Source organism: Cyprinus carpio, chromosome A1, assembly GCF_018340385.1.
Source record: "Cyprinus carpio isolate SPL01 chromosome A1, ASM1834038v1, whole genome shotgun sequence".
NCBI classification, from domain to species: domain Eukaryota; kingdom Metazoa; phylum Chordata; class Actinopteri; order Cypriniformes; family Cyprinidae; genus Cyprinus; species Cyprinus carpio.
The window spans coordinates 20,943,007-20,966,609 of record NC_056572.1 but is presented as its reverse complement, the minus strand read 5'-3'; the positions used below and the strand labels follow the sequence as shown (position 1 = coordinate 20,966,609).

Sequence of the window (23,603 nt, the reverse complement as noted above, 5' to 3'; positions counted from 1 at the left end):
ACAATCCTTTAGGCGTCCACTCTGAGCCCATCCTGTCAGTGCATCCCATACAGAGTTTCACTGCTTAGATGTTATAAAAGTTCCCTTTCTTGTTTTATCCGTGGAACTGTGCTGTGACAAGAATATGTAGGTAAAGCGGATGAGAGAACATTAAAGACAGAAATAAAATAAAAGAGAAAGATATAGAGAGAGCAAGACTGTCAGAGAGAAAGAGAGAAAAGGGAAGGGAGGAAGGAACGAAAGGAGAGACTGAGTGGGGTGACTCCGCAGTGCACACACCCTGGACATTCATCATTGCCAGGACAGGCCGGGGAGGATAATATATTCCCTCATGTGCTGCACAGCACTGCACACATTACTCATCTTTATACAGAGCAAGAAGGAGAGAGAAAGAGCTAAATTCTTCATTAGACTCAACAGTTCTTATTAAAGAAATAGTTCACCAAAAAATTAAAATTCTGTCATAATTTTCTCATCCTCGTGTCATGATAAACATGTATGACTTTTTTGGAACACAGAAGGATATATTTAGTAGAATGTACTGGCCACTATTTTTCACAAAACTTCTACAGGGCTTCAAAATGGTCACAAAAGCACTGTAAAATATATTGTATTATACAGAATACAGTAAATAATAATAATAATAATAATAATAATAATAATAATAATAATAATAACAAACATGCTTTTGAAATAAGTCAATAATGTTCAGCAAGGCTGCATTACTTTTAATCAAAAATATAGTAAAAAGTTGAATATTGTGAAATTATTTTAACAATTAAAAATAATGCATTCTTATTTTCTATTAAAATATATTTAAATAAGTAAATTTACTTTATTCCTGTGATCCGAAGCTGAATTGTCAGCAGCCATTACTCCAGTTTTCAGTGTCACATGATCCTTCAGATCAGATAAATAAATAAATAAATAAATAAATAAATAAATAAATAAATAAATAAATAAATAAATGAAAACTTTGCATTCCACTGAAGAAACAACATCATAGAGGTTTTGAAAGATGAGAAAATAATGATAAAATTTTCATTTTTGAATAATCTATTCCCAGAAGTTTTAGTAGGGAAGGATGGGTGTTAATGACCATGCAGTCTGTACAATGCTGAGCTGTTCAGTCAGTCTGTTCAGCTGTAACACAGAATTGTAATGCACAGCAATACAGGGCAGGCACACCAGCGAAAGCATAGCAGTAATGTATCATTAAAGACAACTGTATGCTTATTATTGGCCTCATATCAAGACGGAGTCAACTGTGGCTTCTGGACATGCACCATATTGTATATTCATGTACTGCTACTGGGTCTCAAATTAAAGCTTTCAACATCAACCTTTAATAAAACTGTTAAAGTAATGCTGTAGGCCCTTCATTCAGAGCCCATGTTAACCAATTAAGGCATGGTCTTTCACTCGTTCATTTCCAAACTAAAGCTCTTTCTTTCTCTACAGGCTGAATCTAAAGAGTGCCATCATTTAATGGGACTACAGACAAAAAAAAACGCTTTCTCTTTCATTTCTATGCATTTACAGAGCCTTTCTGGGTGAGTTTAAAGGTGGCAGGAAATTACGGAGGCTGGTGCATTGCTGTAGGGTGATTTTGCAGGGGAGTCTTATGGCATAGGTACAACCTCAAGGGAGCCAGGAAGAGTAATTCATGGCTACTGCAGATGCTCACACAGACAGAGAGCATTGATCCTGCCCTTCTGAAAACACTATCTTTGTCTCTTCAGAACAAGAAGCGTTTGGTGGGGGTACTTACAGGACTCAACACTGTATCTTTTTAAAAGCAGCTTGATTTAAAAATGCAGAGATTAACTTTGTAAATGTTAATATACCATCTGGACAAATCAATCCAAAGTCCAAGGCTATTCATTATAGCTGACATTATTATTATTATTATATTTTCCTTCAATTACAAGTTCACTCTTTGGCACCTGATGACAAACATGACAACGCCAAAATAACTGGCAGGTAGAAAACACCTTAAAGTGTCCAGATAAAAATAAGCATCATTAATTTAAATAAATTAATTAATTAATTAATTAAAACAACATTAAGCTATATGGCACATAAGACAATTATAGGCACATTATAAATTACTTGAATTTTAAATTCACTGGATTTCAAAGTCTTTCTTTGAAATCCAGTGAAATCCTTTTGAAATCCTAACCCCCCCCCAAAAAAAATAAAATAAAATAAAAAACATTTTAAATATTTTATTTTATTTATTGTACATGGAATCTTTTTTTTTTTTTTTTTTTTTTTTTTTTTTACACAAACGCAACCATTCACTTCAGAAGGCCGTTAATAACACCCCGTTAACACAATAAGTGGCAAATTAGAAATTTTATGAGTTTAAAGGAGAAAAGTCTTAAGTTCCCTAACCTAATGTGTTGTCAATATTGTACTGTTAAAAACTAAAAGAAACAAATTTAACACTTTAGTTTAGGAAAAAAAAATCACACTATTAACTAACTGCTTATTAGCATGCATATTACTAGCATATTGACTGTTTATTAATACTTATAAACACATATTAATGCCTTATTCTGCATTTCTTCATTCTAGATCCCTTAATCCTACTGTATACCTAAACTTAGGAACTACAGTACCTTACTAACTATTAATAAGCAACAAATTAGCAGTTTCTTGAGGCAAAAGTCATAGTTATTTAATAGTGAAAATTGTTCCCCAAACTAAAGTGTGACCTAAACTAAATTTAGAAAGCAAAGTTATAGGTATTGTTCAGCCCATAATTGAAATTCTGCCATGTTGTTCCAAACATGTATGACTTACTTTCTTTATTATTTTTCTTTCTTTATTCTTTTTCTTTCTTTCTTTCTCTTTCTTTCTTGCTTTCTTTCTTGCTTTCTTTTTTTGCTTTCTTTTTTAATTAATTAATTCATCTATTTATTTATTTATTTATTTTTCTCCATACAATGGAAGTCAATATTCTTCAAAATATTTGGTATTCATCAGATGAAAGAAAGATTTAGAATGACATAAGCTGTGTAAACGATGAAAATTTTGATTTTTGCGTTTGAACTAATTCTTTAAATTAACCATTGACATTTTACCATTATGTGTTCACACAATGGCAGGTCACAGAAATAGTACCATCTATTTCGACAAAGTTTGTGAGCAACAGTATCCAGATTATTGCCCAAGCTGAACCTTGATAAAGAGCAAAATAAGATCTTGAAAATGCTTCTTGTAGTATTTCCCCAGCTGGCTACAAACACATGTTTGCTCTCTTCCATACTAATGTAGGTATCAGAGGACAATCAGAAAGTACAACATGCCTGGACAGCAGCAATCAATGATCGCACACATCACTCAGAGATCATGACAGCTGACTCCTCGCCAGCCACAAACCACAGTAAGCCACTACAGCAATCTATCAAACGTGTCGAGAGACCACTAGATCCTGTGCCCAATACAGATCAATTCAATTATCATATAAGTATTACTGACCTGGCTCTATGTTGTTCTGAGATGTATACAGCATCCATCAACACAGCTCTACCCTTTCACAGCACCTTATAATGCATTATGTATTACAAAGTACTATATGTCCAAATGTAATTGGATGCAAAAGAGCAAGCTGTTAATGTTACAGCAAGAAGAGTTTCTTCAACACAGCATCTGACAGGAGTTACAAATGAACAGAATTCCACTGTCAAAACAACACAGGTTAGTGCTCATGCTCCACTGGGCAATGAAGCAAAAACAATGGCAAAACTGAGAAAAAAAGAGGGAAACATGACTGTTAAATAATTTCTTTGAGGAGGAGGAGAGAGAGAGAAAAAAAAAACATGCAGACTTTCGTCAACCGTCTTTCACTTTGCAGCACTGGGAGAAGGTAATGTTAATGTGAGAACACGTGTTATTTTATGGATGTTCTTGTATTTTCTGCAGAGGCAAACTTTAGCCTTTTCACACAGTCCTTCAGCTCTGTGCTAGGAATCGCCAAAGAGGAAAGAGGTGTCAAAAAGATGTGCTTTATGATGGTGCACTTCGATGGCCAAAAAAAGGTAAGAACAAAATTAAATCAATTTAAAGAATTCATTACAGAAGAAAAAAAACTGGTTTTGCTTTCATGCAGGTTTCAGGCTGGAATCTCTACTCTTTGTTGTTAAAAAGATGGGGGGGAAAAGATGGAAAAATACCTTTATTTTCGCCACCCTCATTATTGGTGAAACCATCGCCTTTGACTGTATTGGCTCCTACTGTCAACAACAGGGGAAAAGTAAAGAGGATAAATGGGGGAACAGATTTTAAATCAGCAGCTTAAATATTAAATGAAAATCTTTTCCAAAAGGATTTATTTCAAGTTTGAAGAAAATCTGGTGAAAACAATTGTAACACAATGGGGATTAGTCATTACAGCTTGGAAATGTGTCTAAATGAATAAATATATTTTGTAGATAATTTCATTTTGGTGTGTAAATGAGGGGGAGAATAAAGTGGCAAAAAAAAAAAAAAAAACCTTCTGTTTTTTTTTTTGTAAATGACCTTGGCTCATTACATAAGCAGCACTGTGTGTTAACATTGGCTCACACTGAGAGATCATACAGGTTCCAGTATTTCTTCAGTTAACAGAGGATTGTGGGATGTCAAGCTGTACAAACAAAAGCAAGTAGCATGTAAATCACTAGAGTGTGAACAACACACCCACCATGCTGTGTCCTAAGCACTACACAAAAAGGATTATGAGTTTGGACTGTAAAAAAAAAAAAAAAAAAAAAAAAAAAAAGGAAATAAGAAAAATGTAATAACTTTGCCTAGAGGTGATCACGGAATAGATCCTAAATAACTATACACTTCTTTTGAATGAATGAATGAATGAATGAATGATGCGATCGGACTGACTGTTGCCTAGCTGTAGCTGTTTTCATGTTTGTTTCGTTGTCCTTTTTCTTTTCATTTTCTTTTTTTTTTTCTTCTTTTGTTTTATTAGTTTGGGTTTATCGCAATATATATTTTTAATAATACATCACAGCAGTCTCAGTCTAAAGACTACACTTTTTTAAATAAATAAATTACATAAATAAATAAAACCTCCCAAAATATAATATTTAAGAAATGGTTTCTTAGCCTGATACAGTTGGATGTCCAAATATTAGCAACCTCAAAAGTAAGTGTCTAGTCATGTAAAAAAAATAAATAAATAACTAAATAAAGCAAAGAAAAGACAAAGAAAAGGCAGTCTTCCTGCTTTTCCTACTGTTCCAGTTCAATTCTGTACCTTTACCAAATTACAAATCCTACAGTAAAATTATTATCAGGTATACTCAAATTTTATTAAGAAAATATGTTAATGTTAGACATATAATACATCATTGTTGAGAAAAAAAAATACTATGTCAACCTACATTAATTAAAATTAATGTATTTGTTCTTCTCAATAATGAACTATTAGTGTATTTCAAATAATATTTTCTTGCATTATTTCTCTGCATCTTCCATTTTCCTTTCTTGTAATAAGATGTTTTGTTCCTGCTGATGTAGCCCTACAGTGCGATACTTCCATTACCATCCTTCATTGTATAAGTGATGTGTTCCATTTGCTCTTTTGTTAGGTTTGCACCACACAGATCTATTTGACTTCTAGATAAACAGCTCTGTCCTGGACTCTAAATCTTTCCCATCACCAGTGCATCAGTGTTATGAATTTTGGCAAACTCCAGAGATCCTTTTGCATGGTTCCTTCTGAGTAATGACCTCTTTTGTACCACACAACTAAAGAGGCTTGTATTATACAAAACACTGCAATGGTACAGCTTTACTGTACAGTATGTGTTTCCAATCACGAAAGTGAATATTTCTTGGCTCCAGACTAACATGTGAGAGCAGTGGGACCTGTGCCAAGTTCTACAGATGGCGGTTAGGAATGGGTTAATGTAAGCAGACATGCATAATTTACATAAGTAAATGTAAATTCACATTAACAACATTAACATTTTTAAAATGAGTAAAAAAAAAAAAAAAAAAAATTTTCACAGTGCAACTCTATACAGCCCTTATTTTCCTTTGTGTTTGCACTAGGTGTACAATGGTTCTCGGTAAAAAATCAAACCGTACCGTTCTCTACACACGGTTCGGCATGCACTAGGACCTGAACAGCACACGTTGCTATGTAAGGGATAATGTACATCCAGCCGGTTGTTCTCGCAGAATAAACCCCGACAGGGTGATCAGGACACCGACGCAAAGCGGAGATACGACCAGCTGGATGTACATTATCCCATAAACAAATTATTTATAAGTAAATAATTAGATGCAAAATATTGATTTGAGTTGAAATATTTGAACGCAAAACTTCCGTGAAGACAGCATTGCAAGCAAGCGGCTAATTCAAACTAAACGGACATTTAAGGGAAACGGTGCAAACCATGTATTACACAACATTTCACCACAAAATAATTAAGGCAATAAAAGAAGAATAAGATGAAAAATGTTTGAAAACCTGGACCAGTTTGTTAGTTTCTTATAATCCATTACAGCGTACAAAACAATCGTAGCAAAATGGCAGCAGCTGCGTTTGTATGAAACGAGAGCGAGTATGCGATACCAGGATGACATAATTAAACAACTGTACACCATTTTGAATCAAGTTTTAGTATTTTATTAGTTAAACAAACGCAAAGCTTCCACCAAGAAAAAAAAAATAGTTCAAGCAAGAGTTCAGCGCCAACTGCTGTTACCGGACGAGCCTGTGTTATTAGCTTTTACAGGTTGTTATCCAGGGATAACATACCTCGGAATGTCGCGACTGACCAATCAGAATCAAATATTCCACAGAGCCGTGTAATAATTGTGTTTAAACTAAACTCATTTAAGCCTTGCCAGTTTAAATATTAAAGAACCAGAAGACACAAACTCACACGCGCACTGAGAAGATCTGTGGCGTCTGAAGCATTTTAACTCGCAACTCGCATGTGGTTGAATGGACAAATTCACACAAAAATTATGTCAAAATGCCCGTCTTGGTGAGTTTCCTATAGCAGACATAGCCGGCTGAACATACAGTATCAGTGCACTGAATCAGTGTGTTTTCTTAAAGTGACTTTCTTAATGTTAATCAAACAGCAACAACACGGAAATCACTCACTGCTCTTGACTGAATAACTTCTGTTACTTTAATAGGGATTAATCTTTAATTTATACAGTCAAATATGCAATGTTATTTTACATTTGATTCCTTTATTCAATTTCTGTACCTAAAAACTAACGTTAGACTTACCTAAAAAACCTGAAAAGCACTGTTGATTTTATTTGTATCTTTGCTCTAGTGTATTAATTTGAGCTGTTGCTTGTAGTTAGAATATTTTCTCTTAATTTCTTTATTTTTATTTGACAATATAGTTTGTTTTTTTCCTAAACATCGAAGTGTGAGTAAGTTGAACCATTGGACCCCTAGTTTGCACTTCATAGTACATTTGTAGATCCTTACATTTGTACGTCCTGGTAACCCAAAAGCATTATTGTCTCCTTTCTACCATGCTAAAAAGTAACTATATGTTTGTATTTTTAAACTAAATGTTTACTATAATATTCCTTCTGTTTTAAATGGTAATGCTGTTGAGAATGTACAGATTTGCGGTTCATAATAGAGAATTCAGCATAATATTCAAACGTTTCTTACTGGATCTGGTTGCACTATTTAATATAGCTGTTGTGTGACTGAGAGCAGTCCGTGAGTAAACCACTGTTCAATGGAATAAACACATCTGCTCTGAGGTGAAATTGCACAGATGTTGGCTTTTTATTGTCACTTATTCTTCTTGGTTGCTCAGGGGGGTGTAAGGTACAACCTTTAAACTTGACCCAACATAGAACAAAAATAACTGAACGTGTAATCCCAAAAAAGAAAATGTGACACATTCATTTATACTCTTTACCATATGGTTTGTCATACATATTTAACAGAGGATAAACCAATGGATACCACACTAACAGAAATAATTTTCAGCTTTAATGCTTCCAGTTTTGAGATTTAAACCATCCAGATTTCTAACAGAATTAATAATGCCATGTTCAGGCTTCTTATGATTGAACTCTGTAATTCAAATGGAAAATATTTGGTCAATTTGACAGCATGAAATCTGTTACGCTGAAGATTTTGGATGTTTGCCTTGCAAATCTACTTCTATGTTTTCAACTTCTAGAAATCAATATTTGACAGGATTTCGGCAGCACTGTATTTGAACCAAAAAGTGCAAAAGGCAATATATTTTAACACTGCATATTAGACACAAACAGTCCCTACTTCTTATTTTATATTTCACATTTATTCTCTAATTTTACTGAATTACAAAAGCAATGAAAATTGGAAATTACAATCTAACACTATACAACTGACATTAACATTAACAAATATTATTTATATAATACTTATGATCATCAGTTAATTTAGTCTGTATTCACGCTTTAATACATTTTCAGATAATTTTGTAACAAACTACTGATCTGTTTAGTCAGCATCACATACCATTTTTTAATTACTTACTAAAAATAAATATTATAAAAAATGTCTTCTGGCTAGGTATCATGGGCTAAAGTATTAATCTTGAAATTGGTTCTTATTTTAAGACACTGAAATATCAAACCACGCATGACATTGCTAACTATGGAATTTTCATTAACCTCAGGTCCTCAGGCAATTTAATTGACTTGTTAGAAGGGAGGCAGTTTCTTTGCGCCGCACAACTAGAAATTACTGGTGATTTCTAGTAACAAGGGATTTATCAAGGATATAAAATAAATAAGATTCCAGGAGATGTTAAAGTTCAATAATCAATCAATAGAAAACCCATGTTGGTCGACCTCTAAAAGTAAATGTTATATTATATGAGACATGTCCCCCTCAATATCTATGGTAGTTACGGCCTAGGATTGTGCTTTGAATAAGACAAATCCCTTTCATTTGTTTAGAATCTCCTCATAAAAGGGTGAGAAAGGCAGATTTTTAATAAATCAAGTCAAATGATTTTACACCTGTATGCCCTGGTGGCTCAGTATTTAAGCTAAAGGCTAACTGTCTGTCAGTATTGACCTGGTGGAAAAGAAATTGACAGTGGGTCATGCTTATTGATAAATAATTAAAGATTTGATAATAATTAAACTGAGTAAGTAATAATGCATTATAAAAGGTCCACAGAAATGTCTTTGCTCACAAAATAAGTCCTGAATTATTAAAGTTTGCGTGTATAAAAATGTAAAATTCTGATAGCACGCAAAATATCTCCAAGCTTATCTCATAATAGTATACCCAGAATTGTTTTCTAACATGTTTCCATGGGTTTTCCATTTTGAATGTCTCCATAGAAAGGCCAAAACACAGAAAGGTAAATTCAATTGCACCTGTCTGCAGAACTGGAAGTCATTTAATTATTATTATTATTTATTTATTTTTTTTGGCATATATAAACACATGGCCTCACGTGTTGTGTTGCCTAGTGGTGAAGTTCTAAGACATTTGCATTCTATGGTTGACCGGCTCCACGGACACACACCCCTGTCTTTCCACCCATCTGACTTCCTGTCAGAGGAGGGAGATCTACTGCCCTGCACACTGCTGTGTAATCACTCGGACACATTCCCCTACCTTATGAAGCAGTTTTGAGCTCTTCGCCAAAATTGGAGCACCAAGGTTCCTTACACAGATATTGTACACACTAACCTCGTCTCCACAGCCACACTGAAGAGTTCTACACTTAAGTGTCACTAGTGAGACTAAATGGAACTTCAAAACTATCAAATTAGCAAAAAAGGTTTCCTACTACTGTGCCTTAAAGGGATAATCCACCCCAAAAAGAAAATTCTGTCATCATTAACTCATGTTAATCATGTTGTTCCAGATCTATGTGAGATCTTATTCTTCTGTGGAGCACAAAATAAGATATTTTGAAGAATATTGGTAACCAGTTTCGGTTCCCATTGACTGTACCCTGTTCCCATTTACTTTTTGTCTATACAATGGAAGTCAATGGAGACTGAAAATGTTTGGTTATCAACATTCTCCAAAATATTTTAATGATGATAGAATTTTCATTTTTAGATGGACTATAGATCCTGTTGATCACTTTCCAGTAACAGGTGGTTCTGCCATAAACTCCAGCCACTGGCTGAGGCAAAAGTTTGCACAGTGGACCACATAAACAAATAAGCACACAGTTTTTACACTATAGTTGTAAATGAGTAGAGACAAAAGCAAAAGAGCTGGGGCCACTGTATTTTAAATATATGATTACAGTAAAGGTAGGGACCTTCTGTTGTCATATCTTCCAAAAAAAAAAAAATCCTAAATTTTAGGAGCAGTTAACTTTAAGCAAACCTCACATATTTAACACATTTGGGAAGGGAGAATACTGTAAATGCATAGCTATGTTCCTTTCCATGTTAAATTTACTGATGCACAAGCCACTCTATGTGTATTTTTGAATTCTCTGCTGTTTTGTGACCTCACGTCTCAGCCAGGGCAGATTAGTTGGAGAATGATTGGAGGGAGGGCACACCAAATCACCCGTAGGTGAAATGTAAATGTACTAGTAGCTTAAAATACATAAAATATTCTAGATTTCTCTGACCTTAAGCATTAGCTTGCACAAATGACTGCAAAGTGATGTTATGGTTGCATTGGCTTAGACAGATTAGCTTGATGTGCTTACATAAAATTATTTAATTAATGTCAGGGCTGAGGAGAATTTCATTCAGAGGTCGCAAAAGCAATTTTAACAGCTAAATGTTCATCTCTATGATTTTGAAGTGCTATTAACCAAATGTGAGGTTCCATGCAAAATAAGACTTGTCCCATTTCATAACTGGAAATTGTATTTTTGTTTATTAATTTCATAGAAGGATTTAAAAGAAGGATCTAAAACTAAAATGATAAATTATAACAAACCCATGGCCTGTAAAATAGACAGAGGTGTTCATTCTTTTTATTCTTTCTAATGAAAATGTTGGAACATTCTGTCTCTAGTATCATCTGTCATTCACAGTAGAATGAAATTACAGAGAAGGAATGTCATCTTTAACATTGCCAGCTGATTTGCACATTAATTCTAAAACATCTTTCCAATCCAGCTTGCAATGTATTTAGTTGGCATGAAAATATCTTAACACACAGTGCAAGTCTGTTAGATAACTGGAGAAATGTCCAAAGGAAATTACCTTCACCCTAAGCTGTGTAAAAAAATAAAAATAAAAAAATAAACTGAAAAGCCTGCAATTGCCTTTAGGAAAATGAAACTGTTCCATAAATCTTCATTTCACATTTTAAATAAATATAAGTTATTTATTTATAGTTCATTGTATTTCACATGTAAATGCCATAATCTATGGAAATAACATACCTTCGATGTCTATTTTATGTTACTTGCATTTAATTGTGTTCAATATTAATAAAATAGTACAAAAAACAAAACAAAACGGAAGGTGTTCAGGAAGAGTGTTGAACCTTTGAAACTAATATTGTTGTGATATGCATACCACGAAAACAAACAAATAAATAAATAATTCACAAGGATACTCTCCACCCCTGTGTGCCCAGGTTTGACATTTTAAAAAGTCTAGTAACCTTATGTAGTGTATTAAATCACTTTTTTATTTTTCTCCTCAGCAGGTTGAATCAGTATTTTTAGCATGTACAAAGCACATTTATTAATCCCTTAGTTCAGGAGCTCATTACATTATATTCATTAATAATTCAGCCTGAATAATATGAGGAACTAAGTTGCACTAGCTTTGAACACTTTTTTTGGGCTGAGCTTCAAAGGACATCTCATTAGCAAGCGGTCAATACTATCCCCACAGCTCAAATAAAGGTTTCACACGAAACACATTAACCACAAGAAATAGCCAATTATTTATAAGTAATTGACATCAACAAATTAAAAGCCGCACCGGGATGCAAAATGAGAGATGACTATATGTGATTGTGTGAGGTACCTCAAAGATTCACCTTAGAAAAGCCATGTTACCAAATGTTAAATCATTTATGTTTAAAATTCTAAACTAATTTCACTGACTTGAATTATTGATGGAATGGATTCACCAAGGTACCAGAAACATTCCTTAGAGATTCCTTAGTCCATACTGACATGAGAATATCACACATTATCATCAGCTGCACATTCAAGCCATTCCCAGGAGACTATTGTGCTAAACTCAATGCCATCACCAGTCTTTGTGACATGGCATGTTATCATGCTGGAACAAACTATTAGAAAATGGGTAGACAGTGTCCATAAGGAGATGCACATGGTCAGCAAGGATGCAGGATCACAGCTGGTTGGATGTGGAATTTAAATAAAGCTCGAATTGCCTAATGTGTGCCAAAAATAAATAAATAAATAAAATATTCCCAACATTTTACCAGCAGCAGCAGCCTGAACCATTAGAAAAAAAATGCATGTGATTAAATCATGTGGTTAACAGCAAATTCTGACCCTACCATCTGTATTGCATGTGAAATCATGATTCATCAAACAAAGCGATGTTTTTTTCTAATCGTCTAATGTCCAGTTTGGCAAGCATATGCCCACTGTAGCCTCAGCCTCCTGTTCTTAGCTGGCAAAGGAATCTGCTGTTTGCCTGCTGCTACAGCCAAACACTTGAAGGGTCAAGGTGTACGTTCAGAGATGTTTTTTTTTTTTCTTTTTGTTTTGGATGGGGGGTAGCACTGTTGTAATACATTGTTATTTTAGTTATTGCCACCTTCCTGACAGCTTGAACCATTCTCGCCATTCTCCTCCAAACCCTCTCATTAACAAAGCAATTTCACCAGCAACTGCTGCTCATCTGATGTATTTTTTATTTTTTTTTCATCTAAACTCTAGAGACTGTTGTGTCTGACAATCCCAGGAAATCGGCAGTTTCTGAGATGTATTTTAAGATATATTTAGTGGCGTCAAGAAGTTTGAGATGACATTGAAAGTAAGGGATTTAAAATACAACTTCAAGGTGAAAAAGTTTGATGGTTTCAAAAAAAGGGGAAAAAATGTTTAGACTTCACGTAAGAGATAAGGGAATAGTCACACGCACACACACACACACACACACACACACACACACACACACACACACACACACACACACACACACATTGTCATCAAAGAAGGACATACAAAGCCTAAGAAATACTATGAAATGTCTTAAAAATAATTTAATATTTAACCTTTTTCTCAAATTGTTATGCCACTGAGGTTAAAAAAAAGGTAAAAATGTTTTGAATGAATGGATGGATGGATGGATGGATAGCTAGATATTGAATAAGTATGTACTTAGTTAAAACATATTGATAGATTAAGAGTATTTGCAGATGTTGACACATTTTGCCATATCACTGTGGCAATTCATATTATGCAAGTTTACAGTTTATTAATTACTATTATTTGTTGGCCAAAACAATGGTTCAACATGTTTGTATATAATTACTTATTACAATTTGTTTTTCTGTAATATTGCTTTGTTTCATAATTGTTTCACCTTAAATTTTGCTGAAAATCTTTAAAAAAAGGCTGTTTAATCCTCCCCTCTAAAGCCCGAGACACACTGCATGATTTTTGTCTGTCCCAGATGAAAGATTGGCATCATGAAACAATCGTGGCTATTTTTTTGATGGTGGATGATTGTCGTTGTTAATGTGTCGTGGATTGTGAGAGGTTGTATTATGGCTGTTGTATATAATAATAATAATAATATATTCACTAAATAGAAAAGTGTCACAACTAGTCCTGGTCACTAATATAAATATATAGGCTCATAGACTCTGAGCAGTGAGTTGGATTAATTACAGTACATGATCATAGGTGTCAGTTCTCCATGTGCACTCTATGAGTAGATTTCAATTATCTTTTAAACAAGACTGGATTTCAGATGTCAGGCCAAAGAAGTCCACCCACTGAGATAGACAATGAGGGTAACAAACACTGGTTTGCCGTGACTGCCTCTTTTCATCATCCTTCTGTTTCTCTGAATGTTTTTTTTTTTTTTTTTTTTTAATAGTCCAATAGAGATTCAATTGGTTAGCTTTTCCAGTTAAAGAGTGGAAGGAAGCCTGCATTGTTTCTTCACCCAGACCATTCCTTCAGGCTGAAGCATTCATTGTGATTAATACACAACAAACAGGATGCCACCTCCACAGCCTTCACTCGTAACTGCGCTGAGAGATAAAGCTGACTCTGTCACTAACAGACTGCAGTGTCTTTTGTGCATCTAGTTAACAAAAGAAGCAGGCAACTAAAACAAAGAGAATTTATGTGACTCTAACCTGTTTTCTATAGATCAGGAAAGGGTGATCCCAGTTTCCCATTTTAGCCTTGAACATCATGCTTTTTCTTTTGATGTGGTCTTTTAACTAAAGGGCTTTTTTATATCTGTCATCCTGCTTCAACACTGGCACAGCTGCAGACCAAGTCCCTCTCTGAGTCAAAAATGCCAGGATGGTCCCATATTACACAGGATTTTGAAAAGGGCAATTTGGAGAGCCAAAGCATGATGGGCGGTTAGCGTTTGAAAGCTAACAGTCGATGACCGTCTTCAGTATGGCACAAAAGAGGATTGAATTTCAACATCACAGAAGGGACTTTTTTAAGCAAACCTATGGGTTGTCACAATATTCTGACAAATTCTGTTAGAAATTTACTCCCCTTTGGTGCAGCAACAGTCATGAATTCAAAGAAATACAGTAACTTTGATTTCTGATTTTTTGAATCATGATGATGTCACAATAATAACACAACAATACTTTTAAGATGCAGACCTAGCTGCCGTACTGTTTGAGAGATTTTCAGTCGCAAGTTAATCTCTCTTCCTTAATCTTTCAGTCCAGCGTCCAAGCTAAATTTAGCACACTATCATGCAATTCTAGACTATACTGTAGGACTAACAATCTAAAACAGCTATCCATAAACTGTTACTATTATTTTATTATTTACACCCAGTTAAGCCTTTGGAATTTTTTGAGATAATAATAATCATTTAAAAAAGAAAAAGAAAAAAATACTAGTTTAATTTGAGTTGATAGTCATGAGCTTTATCAGTGACTTAAATGTGATATCTCATCTAAATAAATATGCTGAACTTGGAAAAGCGTCACAGAAGTTGTGATGATGTCAACTAAGCAAACTGTGCTGCTAAAACAACTGAAATTAACCAAATCAGCAAACAAACAATGAGGAAACTTATCGAGAAGAAAACATTAAAGATATGTATCAAATTACTTTTTTTTTTTTTTGAAAAGGAAATTACATACCATCCTCCGTGGGAACATAAATGTTTAAGTACAGGCAGTCTTCGCTTTGATCTTGAACGTAGGTTACAACGGTATCCAAGTTGGCGGTGAACCATACGGGTAACATATCATTGAGTAAAAAACGATCTTCCAGAAACTGAGGACAAACAGGAGCAAACTGTGTGGCATTTCGAATCCCAGGCCACGACATGGGGGGCTCGGGGGGTTGAAACCTTCTCTCCCCAGTGGGCGGGAGGGCATAGGGAATCCCCAGATACTGTTCCACAGGCCCTAGAATCTCATTGGGCAGAGCTGTTTTCAAGCCTCTTAGCTTGCCGTAGTTTGTCGTGACAATAGGGTGCTGCTGGGCCCATGCAATGGCCAGCCAAGCACCCGCAAGCACAATCCAGATAAAAAGGCGTAGAGTAGCCAGCGGATGAACCATGGTGAGAGGTATCCATGGGGTTCCTTTGAGCCGTGACATGGTCCAGCTGCAGTTAGCAGAGTTGGTTGAATTCACAGTCCTCCACTCCTTCCACAGCCAAGGAGAAACCCCGCCCTCAGGATGCAATGGACAGATGATTGACAGCACGCCCACCAATCAGATCAGCGATCATGTCATTCCCCCATGCCATGAGGGCGATTCTGGATCTCAGCTGTATTTTTGTTGTTCTTTAACTGCTATCCTTTTGACAAGAAACTCAAAAATGTGGTTCTTTCCCCCTGAGCTGTCCTCTGGTGTAACCACTCCCTCCTTTCAATTCATCATTTATTGGTTTGCCTGTGGGAAAGAAAGGGCAGTCTATAAATTGTCATTTATCATCACAAACAAAAAACAGAGGAATTCCATTTCCTTCATTATTTTGCATGCTTTGCATTAAACATCGGAGATGCCAAGGTAACCTTGCATGCAAGAGTAAACATACAATAATAGACTCAAATAACAAATAAATGCTAACACTTAAACATTATAGTCTAGATCCGAACAATAGCTATTTTGAAATATTATTCTATGTTTCCATTGACTGGGCCACAATTTATACAGTAAGTGGTCTTGTAAATTGATAGGCTCAAATAACTGTGTGCGTAGCACTGAAGCGTATACACAAGATATTGTGTAGTATCCATTTATGAGGTAAGTTGTACTAAATAAGGCTACTTAGAAAATATTGATCTATTTGCCTGAAAACTATCTATCTATGACTTAATCAGGCTCTTTATGAACAGTTATGTTTTAGAACAGCGAGTTCAGTCTATACGTTCTCTATTCTCTTTCTCATCACTTAGTGTAGAAATTACCAGTCTATCAGACTTTGAAGTGTTTTGATGTCATGGTCCTACAGTATAATGAAAGCTTTTAGTTGTCATTTTGATGTTCCATTATTCTTCACATTTGAATTTATGCATTTGGCAGACACTTTTATCTAAGGCAACTTACACTGCATTCGAGCTATACATTTTATCTGTTCATGCATTCCCTGGGATTGCAACCCATGACCTTCCATGGACTTTTATCTACTGTATTTGAGCTAAAGGAATACTCTTTATAGTCATCTTAAGTAATAGGCTGAGATGTAAAGACAATGAGCACGATCAGAGATCAGAGAAATCAGGGTCTGGCTGAGTCATCTACATAAATTAAAACATGTATCTATTATTATTTGACTCGAGTCTGTTGTTCAAGTACAAATTTGGAAATTTTAGCAATATGAATGAATGACACTAAAAATACAGTCGTTTGAGACTCATGTTGTTTTGTAAATGCTAAAGGTCACAGTGTTTCCAGGAATCTTTCCAGGATGATCCTCTGGAATAAATCATATGCATTCAAAAGAAATTTCCTTAGAGACATATATTGGAGTAGACATAAATACAAATTTGCTTCTGATTTAAATATATGTGAATTGTAAAATGGTATGTCTGCACCACATTTATTATCTGAACAAATGATAATATGTACACCTGAATGAACAAACAAAAGAAGCGCACAAAGCTGAGAGCAGATCATGCACAAGAAATGCTACCCTATGCGTGTACATTTGAATAATGAATGCTCCATGCATTTCATCCACATACAAAAGAAGAGGAGGAAGCAAGTGGGTGTGAAAACAAGAATCATGGAGACCCTCATCAGTTGGTGTTTCTGATACTCTTGAACTTCAGCACAGTCATACAACACAAACTGTAGCTCTGATTTGTTTAACTTTATATACAGTTCAAGATCATCACATGGATTGCTCATGCACTTTTGCCTCAAATTACTGAACTAGGCTCGCTGGAGCCTCTGGGGGGCAACATTAATGACTTGAGTCCTGAGTAAATCTACAAGTGATGAACTCCTTCGTTCAATCTGATCCCTCCATTAATAGCTCTTTTAGTGAAAGCGAAGCGAAGTTTCCTATGAGACTGTTCCTGGATCAGTACCTTTTATTTAAAGAGTAATCTAAGCCATAAAAGGGCATCATTCTATCAACATCTTCAAAATATGGTGTATTTAACAGATGTCACACCCAGCATTATCTAAACTGTAAATAAACTAAATAATTATTCAAGAATCTACGATTGATTGACATAACTTCCTCATATCACAAAGCAATTTCAGCTGAGATCAGATGGTAGATAGCATAACCCATGGAAAGTTAATTATGCGAACAAAGCAGTGATGATATAATAGACTCATTGAGACAGTCACATTAACTTAAATTGGTGTTGAGCAATGCTAAATTACAAAAAGATTTGTGTTATCTTCACTTTTCCACTTCATAACATAACGCTTTACAACAGCAGGATGTGTTAAGCACTGCCGGTCACAAGAGAAAACAAGAAAGCACAAGAAAACAAACAACGCGGAAGCATTAACTCCATTATACAACACAGAAAACAACCCCCAATACAGTAAGTGACTGTAAAATATTATTATGATAAATATTTACTGGGAGTTTGGAGCATCTGAAAGGTGATATTCCTCTAAGACAGCATCTAATGAAAGAGTATGACTTTAATAAGGCTTGAGTCCCATTACACATGACATGCTTTAAAAGATCTTAATTGGTGGTCTCAGAAAGACCCATCCCGTGACACCCTGGGGTTTCAAGTCCACTCTTTTTTTTTCTTTCTTTCTTTTCTTTTTTTTTCTTTTTTTATTAAAACCATCATTTAACCCAGATATCAAGACATACCCTGTGTGCAATAGGTACAAAAAAGAAAGAGAGAAAACTTGTTCTCTTAAAATAAACCACATTTAAATGGACTTGGTAAACAATTAATAATTAAGGCAGCATTGCCCATCAATTAAGAGGTAGGCCTAATGATTTTTAAGCTTTCATTTGTTTTCACTTTGCAGTTTATCATTATACATTATGACATTGAGATGGACATTTCAGAAAATCAATCACGTACATATTACGTACATAGCAGATGGGCCTGAATGTCTGGCCGGCAATTTAATTTCCAATGCAGACAAAAAGCTATGTAACATCCACCAGTTTGCATGCACTCTCCATCTGATGTCCAGCTAGACGAGCCAAGAGGGATTTATTCAATAACTTTCCGCCAATATTGCTACATCCTCAAGCCATGCTTACATTTTTTTTTTTTTTTTTTTTTTTTTTTTTTGCATTTCACAGAAGAAAGAATGTAATTCAGATTTGGAGCAAGAACAAATGATTTTTATTTTGGGTGAACTGTTCCTTCAGTGCCAAGTAACTGTGATATGTTTGATTTTAAGAAATAAATATGTACAAATATTCTCCCAGTTTAATTTCCTCAATTGATTAATTATAATACATGCTACTTTCTAGTATTACATGCATAAAACCATTTAAAATGTGAGAATGTGTGTTTCTGTCAGTTACATTTAGATAAAGGTGACTGGGTGGAATTTGCATTGTAAATGTACCGAACACTTTCCTTAAATGTACCTTCGATACATGAGTGAGTATGACAAATAAAAAGAAGGGAGAAATGAGACCAAAGAGAACAAAAGGAGAGAACATAGCACTCACTGTCTGTGTGATCACCGAAGATAACTCACGCGAATTTCAATGAAGGTGCTGGGTCTCTCTCTGAATTTTAATTATAATAAATGATCTACTCGAAGGAGGCTCAAACAATTGCACTGTTCAGAGAGTGACTCATGACGCAAAGGAGTCAATAAATTTGGGTCCAAGCGATAGACAAAAGACAATGGAATAAAGCATAGAATCCACTGTGACCTTTGGGTGAACTTCGGATAAATGTGGTGTGATTCTGCCGCAAATGCACCTGCTATGACTTATTCAACATGGCGTCTGGGCTGGCAAGTCAGCTGGAATTTCTTTTCTCAAGCTGTATTTTCTCCTTCTATCTTTCTGACTGAGTGTGGACAGAAAGCTAAGAGAGAGTGAAAATATATTCAAAGGTGACACCAACAGCCAACCACTGATCCTATGAGTTAGTGAGAGAGAACAAGAGAGGAATGAGTACTGAACTCTAAACCTCAGTGATCAAGACCATAATTAATTTGGCTTGTAAACTCACCATGCCTATTTTAAACTAATATATAAAGTATATTTTTTTGTATTTATATATATATATGTGTGTGTGTGTGTGTGTGTGTGTGTGTGTGTGTGTGTGTGTGTGTGTGTGTGAGAGAGACTGCAAGCTCAAAAGTAGCTTCATCACACATTATATAGTTATTTTTTGAGGCAACAGTGATTACAATTATGTTTGCATTTTCACTACACAAAACATAAAAGGTAGGCCGATTTCCTACTGTTATTCCAACAAAATATTATCAAGCTCATAAGCAGTCTATAGGCCTATGCCTACACCTTATTATAGGCCTATCCCTACACCTTATTATGCCACCAAAACCTGTATTAAAGCTTTACCCTTGTGTGAGAATATGCATGCTTTTTATTATATATTTTTTATTGTATCGCCTAACATGAAACAAGCAGTACATTGAATTAGCAGAAATATGTATTTATGCTTTTGTGTTGTTATTATTCAACAACAGGTGAACAAAGAAGGATTTTTTTTATTTTTTTTTTTTTTTTTGGATTTTTTTTTTTTTTTTTTTTTTTTTTTGGAAACAACACTCTTAAGGGGAGACATTGTATGCATTTTATGTTTTTTTGTGTGTGTTAAAGGTATTTTCTGAATTATGGCTGTAAAAACATTTGACTCTAATATGTCAAAAAAAAAAAAAAAAAAAAACAATTACCAAGATTTTTGAAACTGACTTCATCCAGTGTTCAGATTTTTGTACTATAAATTTATGCAAAATAGTGCATATTTAATTAGAATATGCATAATTTGCATATTTAAACATAACATTTTGTTGGCAAGGTACAGGTCAACAAATAGCCCTATAATCAAGAACAATGCCAACACAGTAGGTGGAGTATGTCTGGGCTGGGCATGTATTACTTTCTTAAAGAACATAGCCTACTTCATCAGCAAGTTTTTCAAATTCAGCCCATACTTTGAAAGTACAGCTAATTAATGTCTTCATGGATCTACATTATAGAGAGACTGAACCTGTTGGCACTTCGCAGTTTAGTGAACCTTTTCACCACTTAAACCGACACTATAATGTCACGCAGTTGCATTATGAAAGAAGTGAAGGTTATAATGCTGTACAGTGCGAATGTTCGAGAGGCGGCCCAATTTCCCCTCCTCAATACATCCCAAAAATACGCACGTATGCAGGAGATGTCCACAGTACCACCTTGTGGTTCACCGCTGTATAAGCGGGACAGCTTGGGTTGAAACAGTGGTCCCTCTGATGAAAGTCTGGACTCGCCGCATCTTTTCATGAGAATGTAGTTCGTCTGTAACCCTAGAGCCAGGCGAAGTTAAGTAACAAAACACGCCATATCGCTAAGTCTTCTTCACTCTGAGCTCACCTTCTAGTATCCCATCACAGAATGACATTGTAGCCTATTTCATCGTGAAAACATTGTGTTTTAAGTAATAGCATCACATTTCTCAAATCCTGTCCCAACATTATGGCTCTCGAGAAACGAAATCTCGAAAGATTTATCGCCGCCACAGAGCGAATGATTAACGCGCAAACGGATGTGAACCGATGAACGTACAATGAGGAAAACAATCATACATCAATCAACATAGTATCTCACTGTACCGAGGTTCGGCTAGCCACAGGTAAGTAGCCTAGTGATACACCAAAACACATCTGCTACACGAACCCTCTGCTAAAAAAAAAAAAAAAAAAAAAAAAAAAAAAAAAAAAAAAAAAAAAAAAAATCTGCTAAGTGCGTACATATATTTACTATGACTCATATAAAAGACTTAATGTAGGTACTTGCGCTTCATCTTTAAATGTAGATTCTGACACTAATGGTGGAGTGTAGAATATGGGTTTTATAGAACACAGTAATTTCGATGACGAAAAAATGTCCACGCAAATTGTATTGCTCAAAAACTACTGAAACAGTTGTAAGGTCAGCCTTTTTCATGCAAATCAGCGCGTGAAGCCGGCGCGAATTAAACACTCAGAGCAAAATCGTTTTATCGTTCGTCCGGATGGATGAAGCTTTCAGAGAGCGAGAAAGGGACAGAGGGGGAAAAAATCCTGGGAACCAGCTGTAAATAAGCGTGTACGGGGAGTCAGGCAAACAGTTCAACTCTGGATAAGCACAAAATAGAGATACTTTAACTTTCAGGGCTGCTCGTCTGGCTTACCTTTGCGGTATCTGCATTGTACGGCTTCTGTGCTGCCGCCCCGATTTACTGAGGTACGGTCGAAATGTATGTGCAACACAGGGGAAAAAAATCAAACTCCGTTCTGCCCCTGTTAAAATCCAACGTGATGCTGCCGTCCGATAGAGAGGTACCACACCGGGGACTGTTCAGCAGAGACGCGGCAACATATCTGATGTAAATGACCCACACAGATTAATGTAATTCATTGAAATCACTGCGGAAGAACAGTAAATTGTACAGATTCTGATTGTCTCCATAGAAAGAGGCAGCACTGACTGGAAGAAAAAAAAAAAGAGATTAAAGGGAGAGAGACCGAGTCTCTCTCTCTCTCTCTCTCTCTCTCTCTCTCTCTCTCTCTCTCTCACTCACTCTGTCTTTCTCTCTCGTTACAATTGGACTGCACTAAATGAAATTTACAATGCTTACAACCAATAGATAGCTGCACGTACTCTATCACCCTTTAACCATCTTCAATATGTTTATAATACCAGTGTGTTTGTGGTTGTTTTGGGTTGCAGCTGTATGTAGTGGGTATGATTTAAGCAATAACACACATATATGAGTGCTGTTGTACTGAATATAAACACAGCAATATGGTTACGATGCCACACTTGATCATAACACATCAAGAAGTTTACTTTTTAAACAGAAATTGGCCAGTTAGTTCATATTTTTCTCCTCCGCCAGCGTAAGTAGTTCCAAAAGTGTTTGAGTGGAGCGGGTTGACTGAGATTTACCTTCCCATCACACAGCTTGAGGTCCACTCCAGGTTTTCCATTTTTCTCTTTCTGCAGAGAGAAACCCTGCTCCAAGTGTTCATGAAGTGAGAAAATGTGTAGATGGTCTGAAAACTCTAAAGGTGCATTGACAATAATTTCAATTGGAAACAACATGATTGGGAATTCTGAGAAAATCAAGTGTTCATGAAGTGAGAAAATGTGTAGAATATCTATATATATATATATATATATATATATATATATACAGCGGGTACGGAAAGTATTCAGACCCCCTTAAATTTTTCACTCTTTGTTAAATTGCAGCCATTTGCTAAAATCATTTAAGTTCATTTTTTTTCCTCATTAATGTACACACAGCACCCCATATTGACAGAAAAACATAGAATTGTTCACATTTTTGCACATTTATTAAAAAAGAAAAACTGAAATATCACAAGGTCCTAAGTATTCAGACCCCTTGCTCAGTATTTAGTAGAAGCACCCTTTTGATCTAATACAGCCATGAGTCTTTTTGGGAAAGATGCAACAAGTTTTTCACACATGGATATGGGGATCCTCTGCCATTCCTCCTTGCAGATCCTCTCCACTTCTGTCAGGTTGGATGGTTAACGTTGGTGGACAGCCATTTTCAGGTCTCTCCAGAGATGCTCAATTGGGTTTAAGTCAGGGCTCTGGCTGGGCCATTCAAGAACAGTCACGGAGTTGTTGTGAAGCCACTCCTTTGTTATTTTAGCTGTGTGCTTAGGGTCATTGTCTTGTTGGAAGGTGAACCTTCGGCCCAGTCTGAGGTCCTGAGCACTCTGGAGAAGGTTTTCGCTCCAGGATATCCCTGTACTTGGCCACATTCATCTTTCCCTCAATTGCAACCAGTCGTCCTGTCCCTGCAGCTGAAAAACACC

General features: G+C 35.5%; 1 protein-coding gene across 2 annotated transcripts in view; it reads right to left on the bottom strand.

Moving 5' to 3' along the window:
* LOC109046563 (neuroligin-4, X-linked-like) overlaps nucleotides 1-22,302 on the bottom strand; it is a 99,439-nt gene extending 77,137 nt beyond the window's left edge. Inside the window, exons 1-3 of one of the 2 annotated variants that reach the window (XM_042757399.1) lie at nucleotides 21,944-22,302; nucleotides 15,275-16,034; nucleotides 4,182-4,241 (exon numbers count right to left, since the gene is read on the bottom strand). In XM_042757399.1, the coding sequence (XP_042613333.1) occupies nucleotides 4,182-4,241; nucleotides 15,275-15,737 (523 nt within the window). In that variant the 5' untranslated portion in view covers nucleotides 15,738-16,034; nucleotides 21,944-22,302. The remainder of the gene's footprint in view (nucleotides 1-4,181; nucleotides 4,242-15,274; nucleotides 16,035-21,943) is intronic. The other variant, XM_042757403.1, reaches the window with a different exon arrangement.
* Between the last annotated feature and the right edge of the window lie 1,301 nt (nucleotides 22,303-23,603).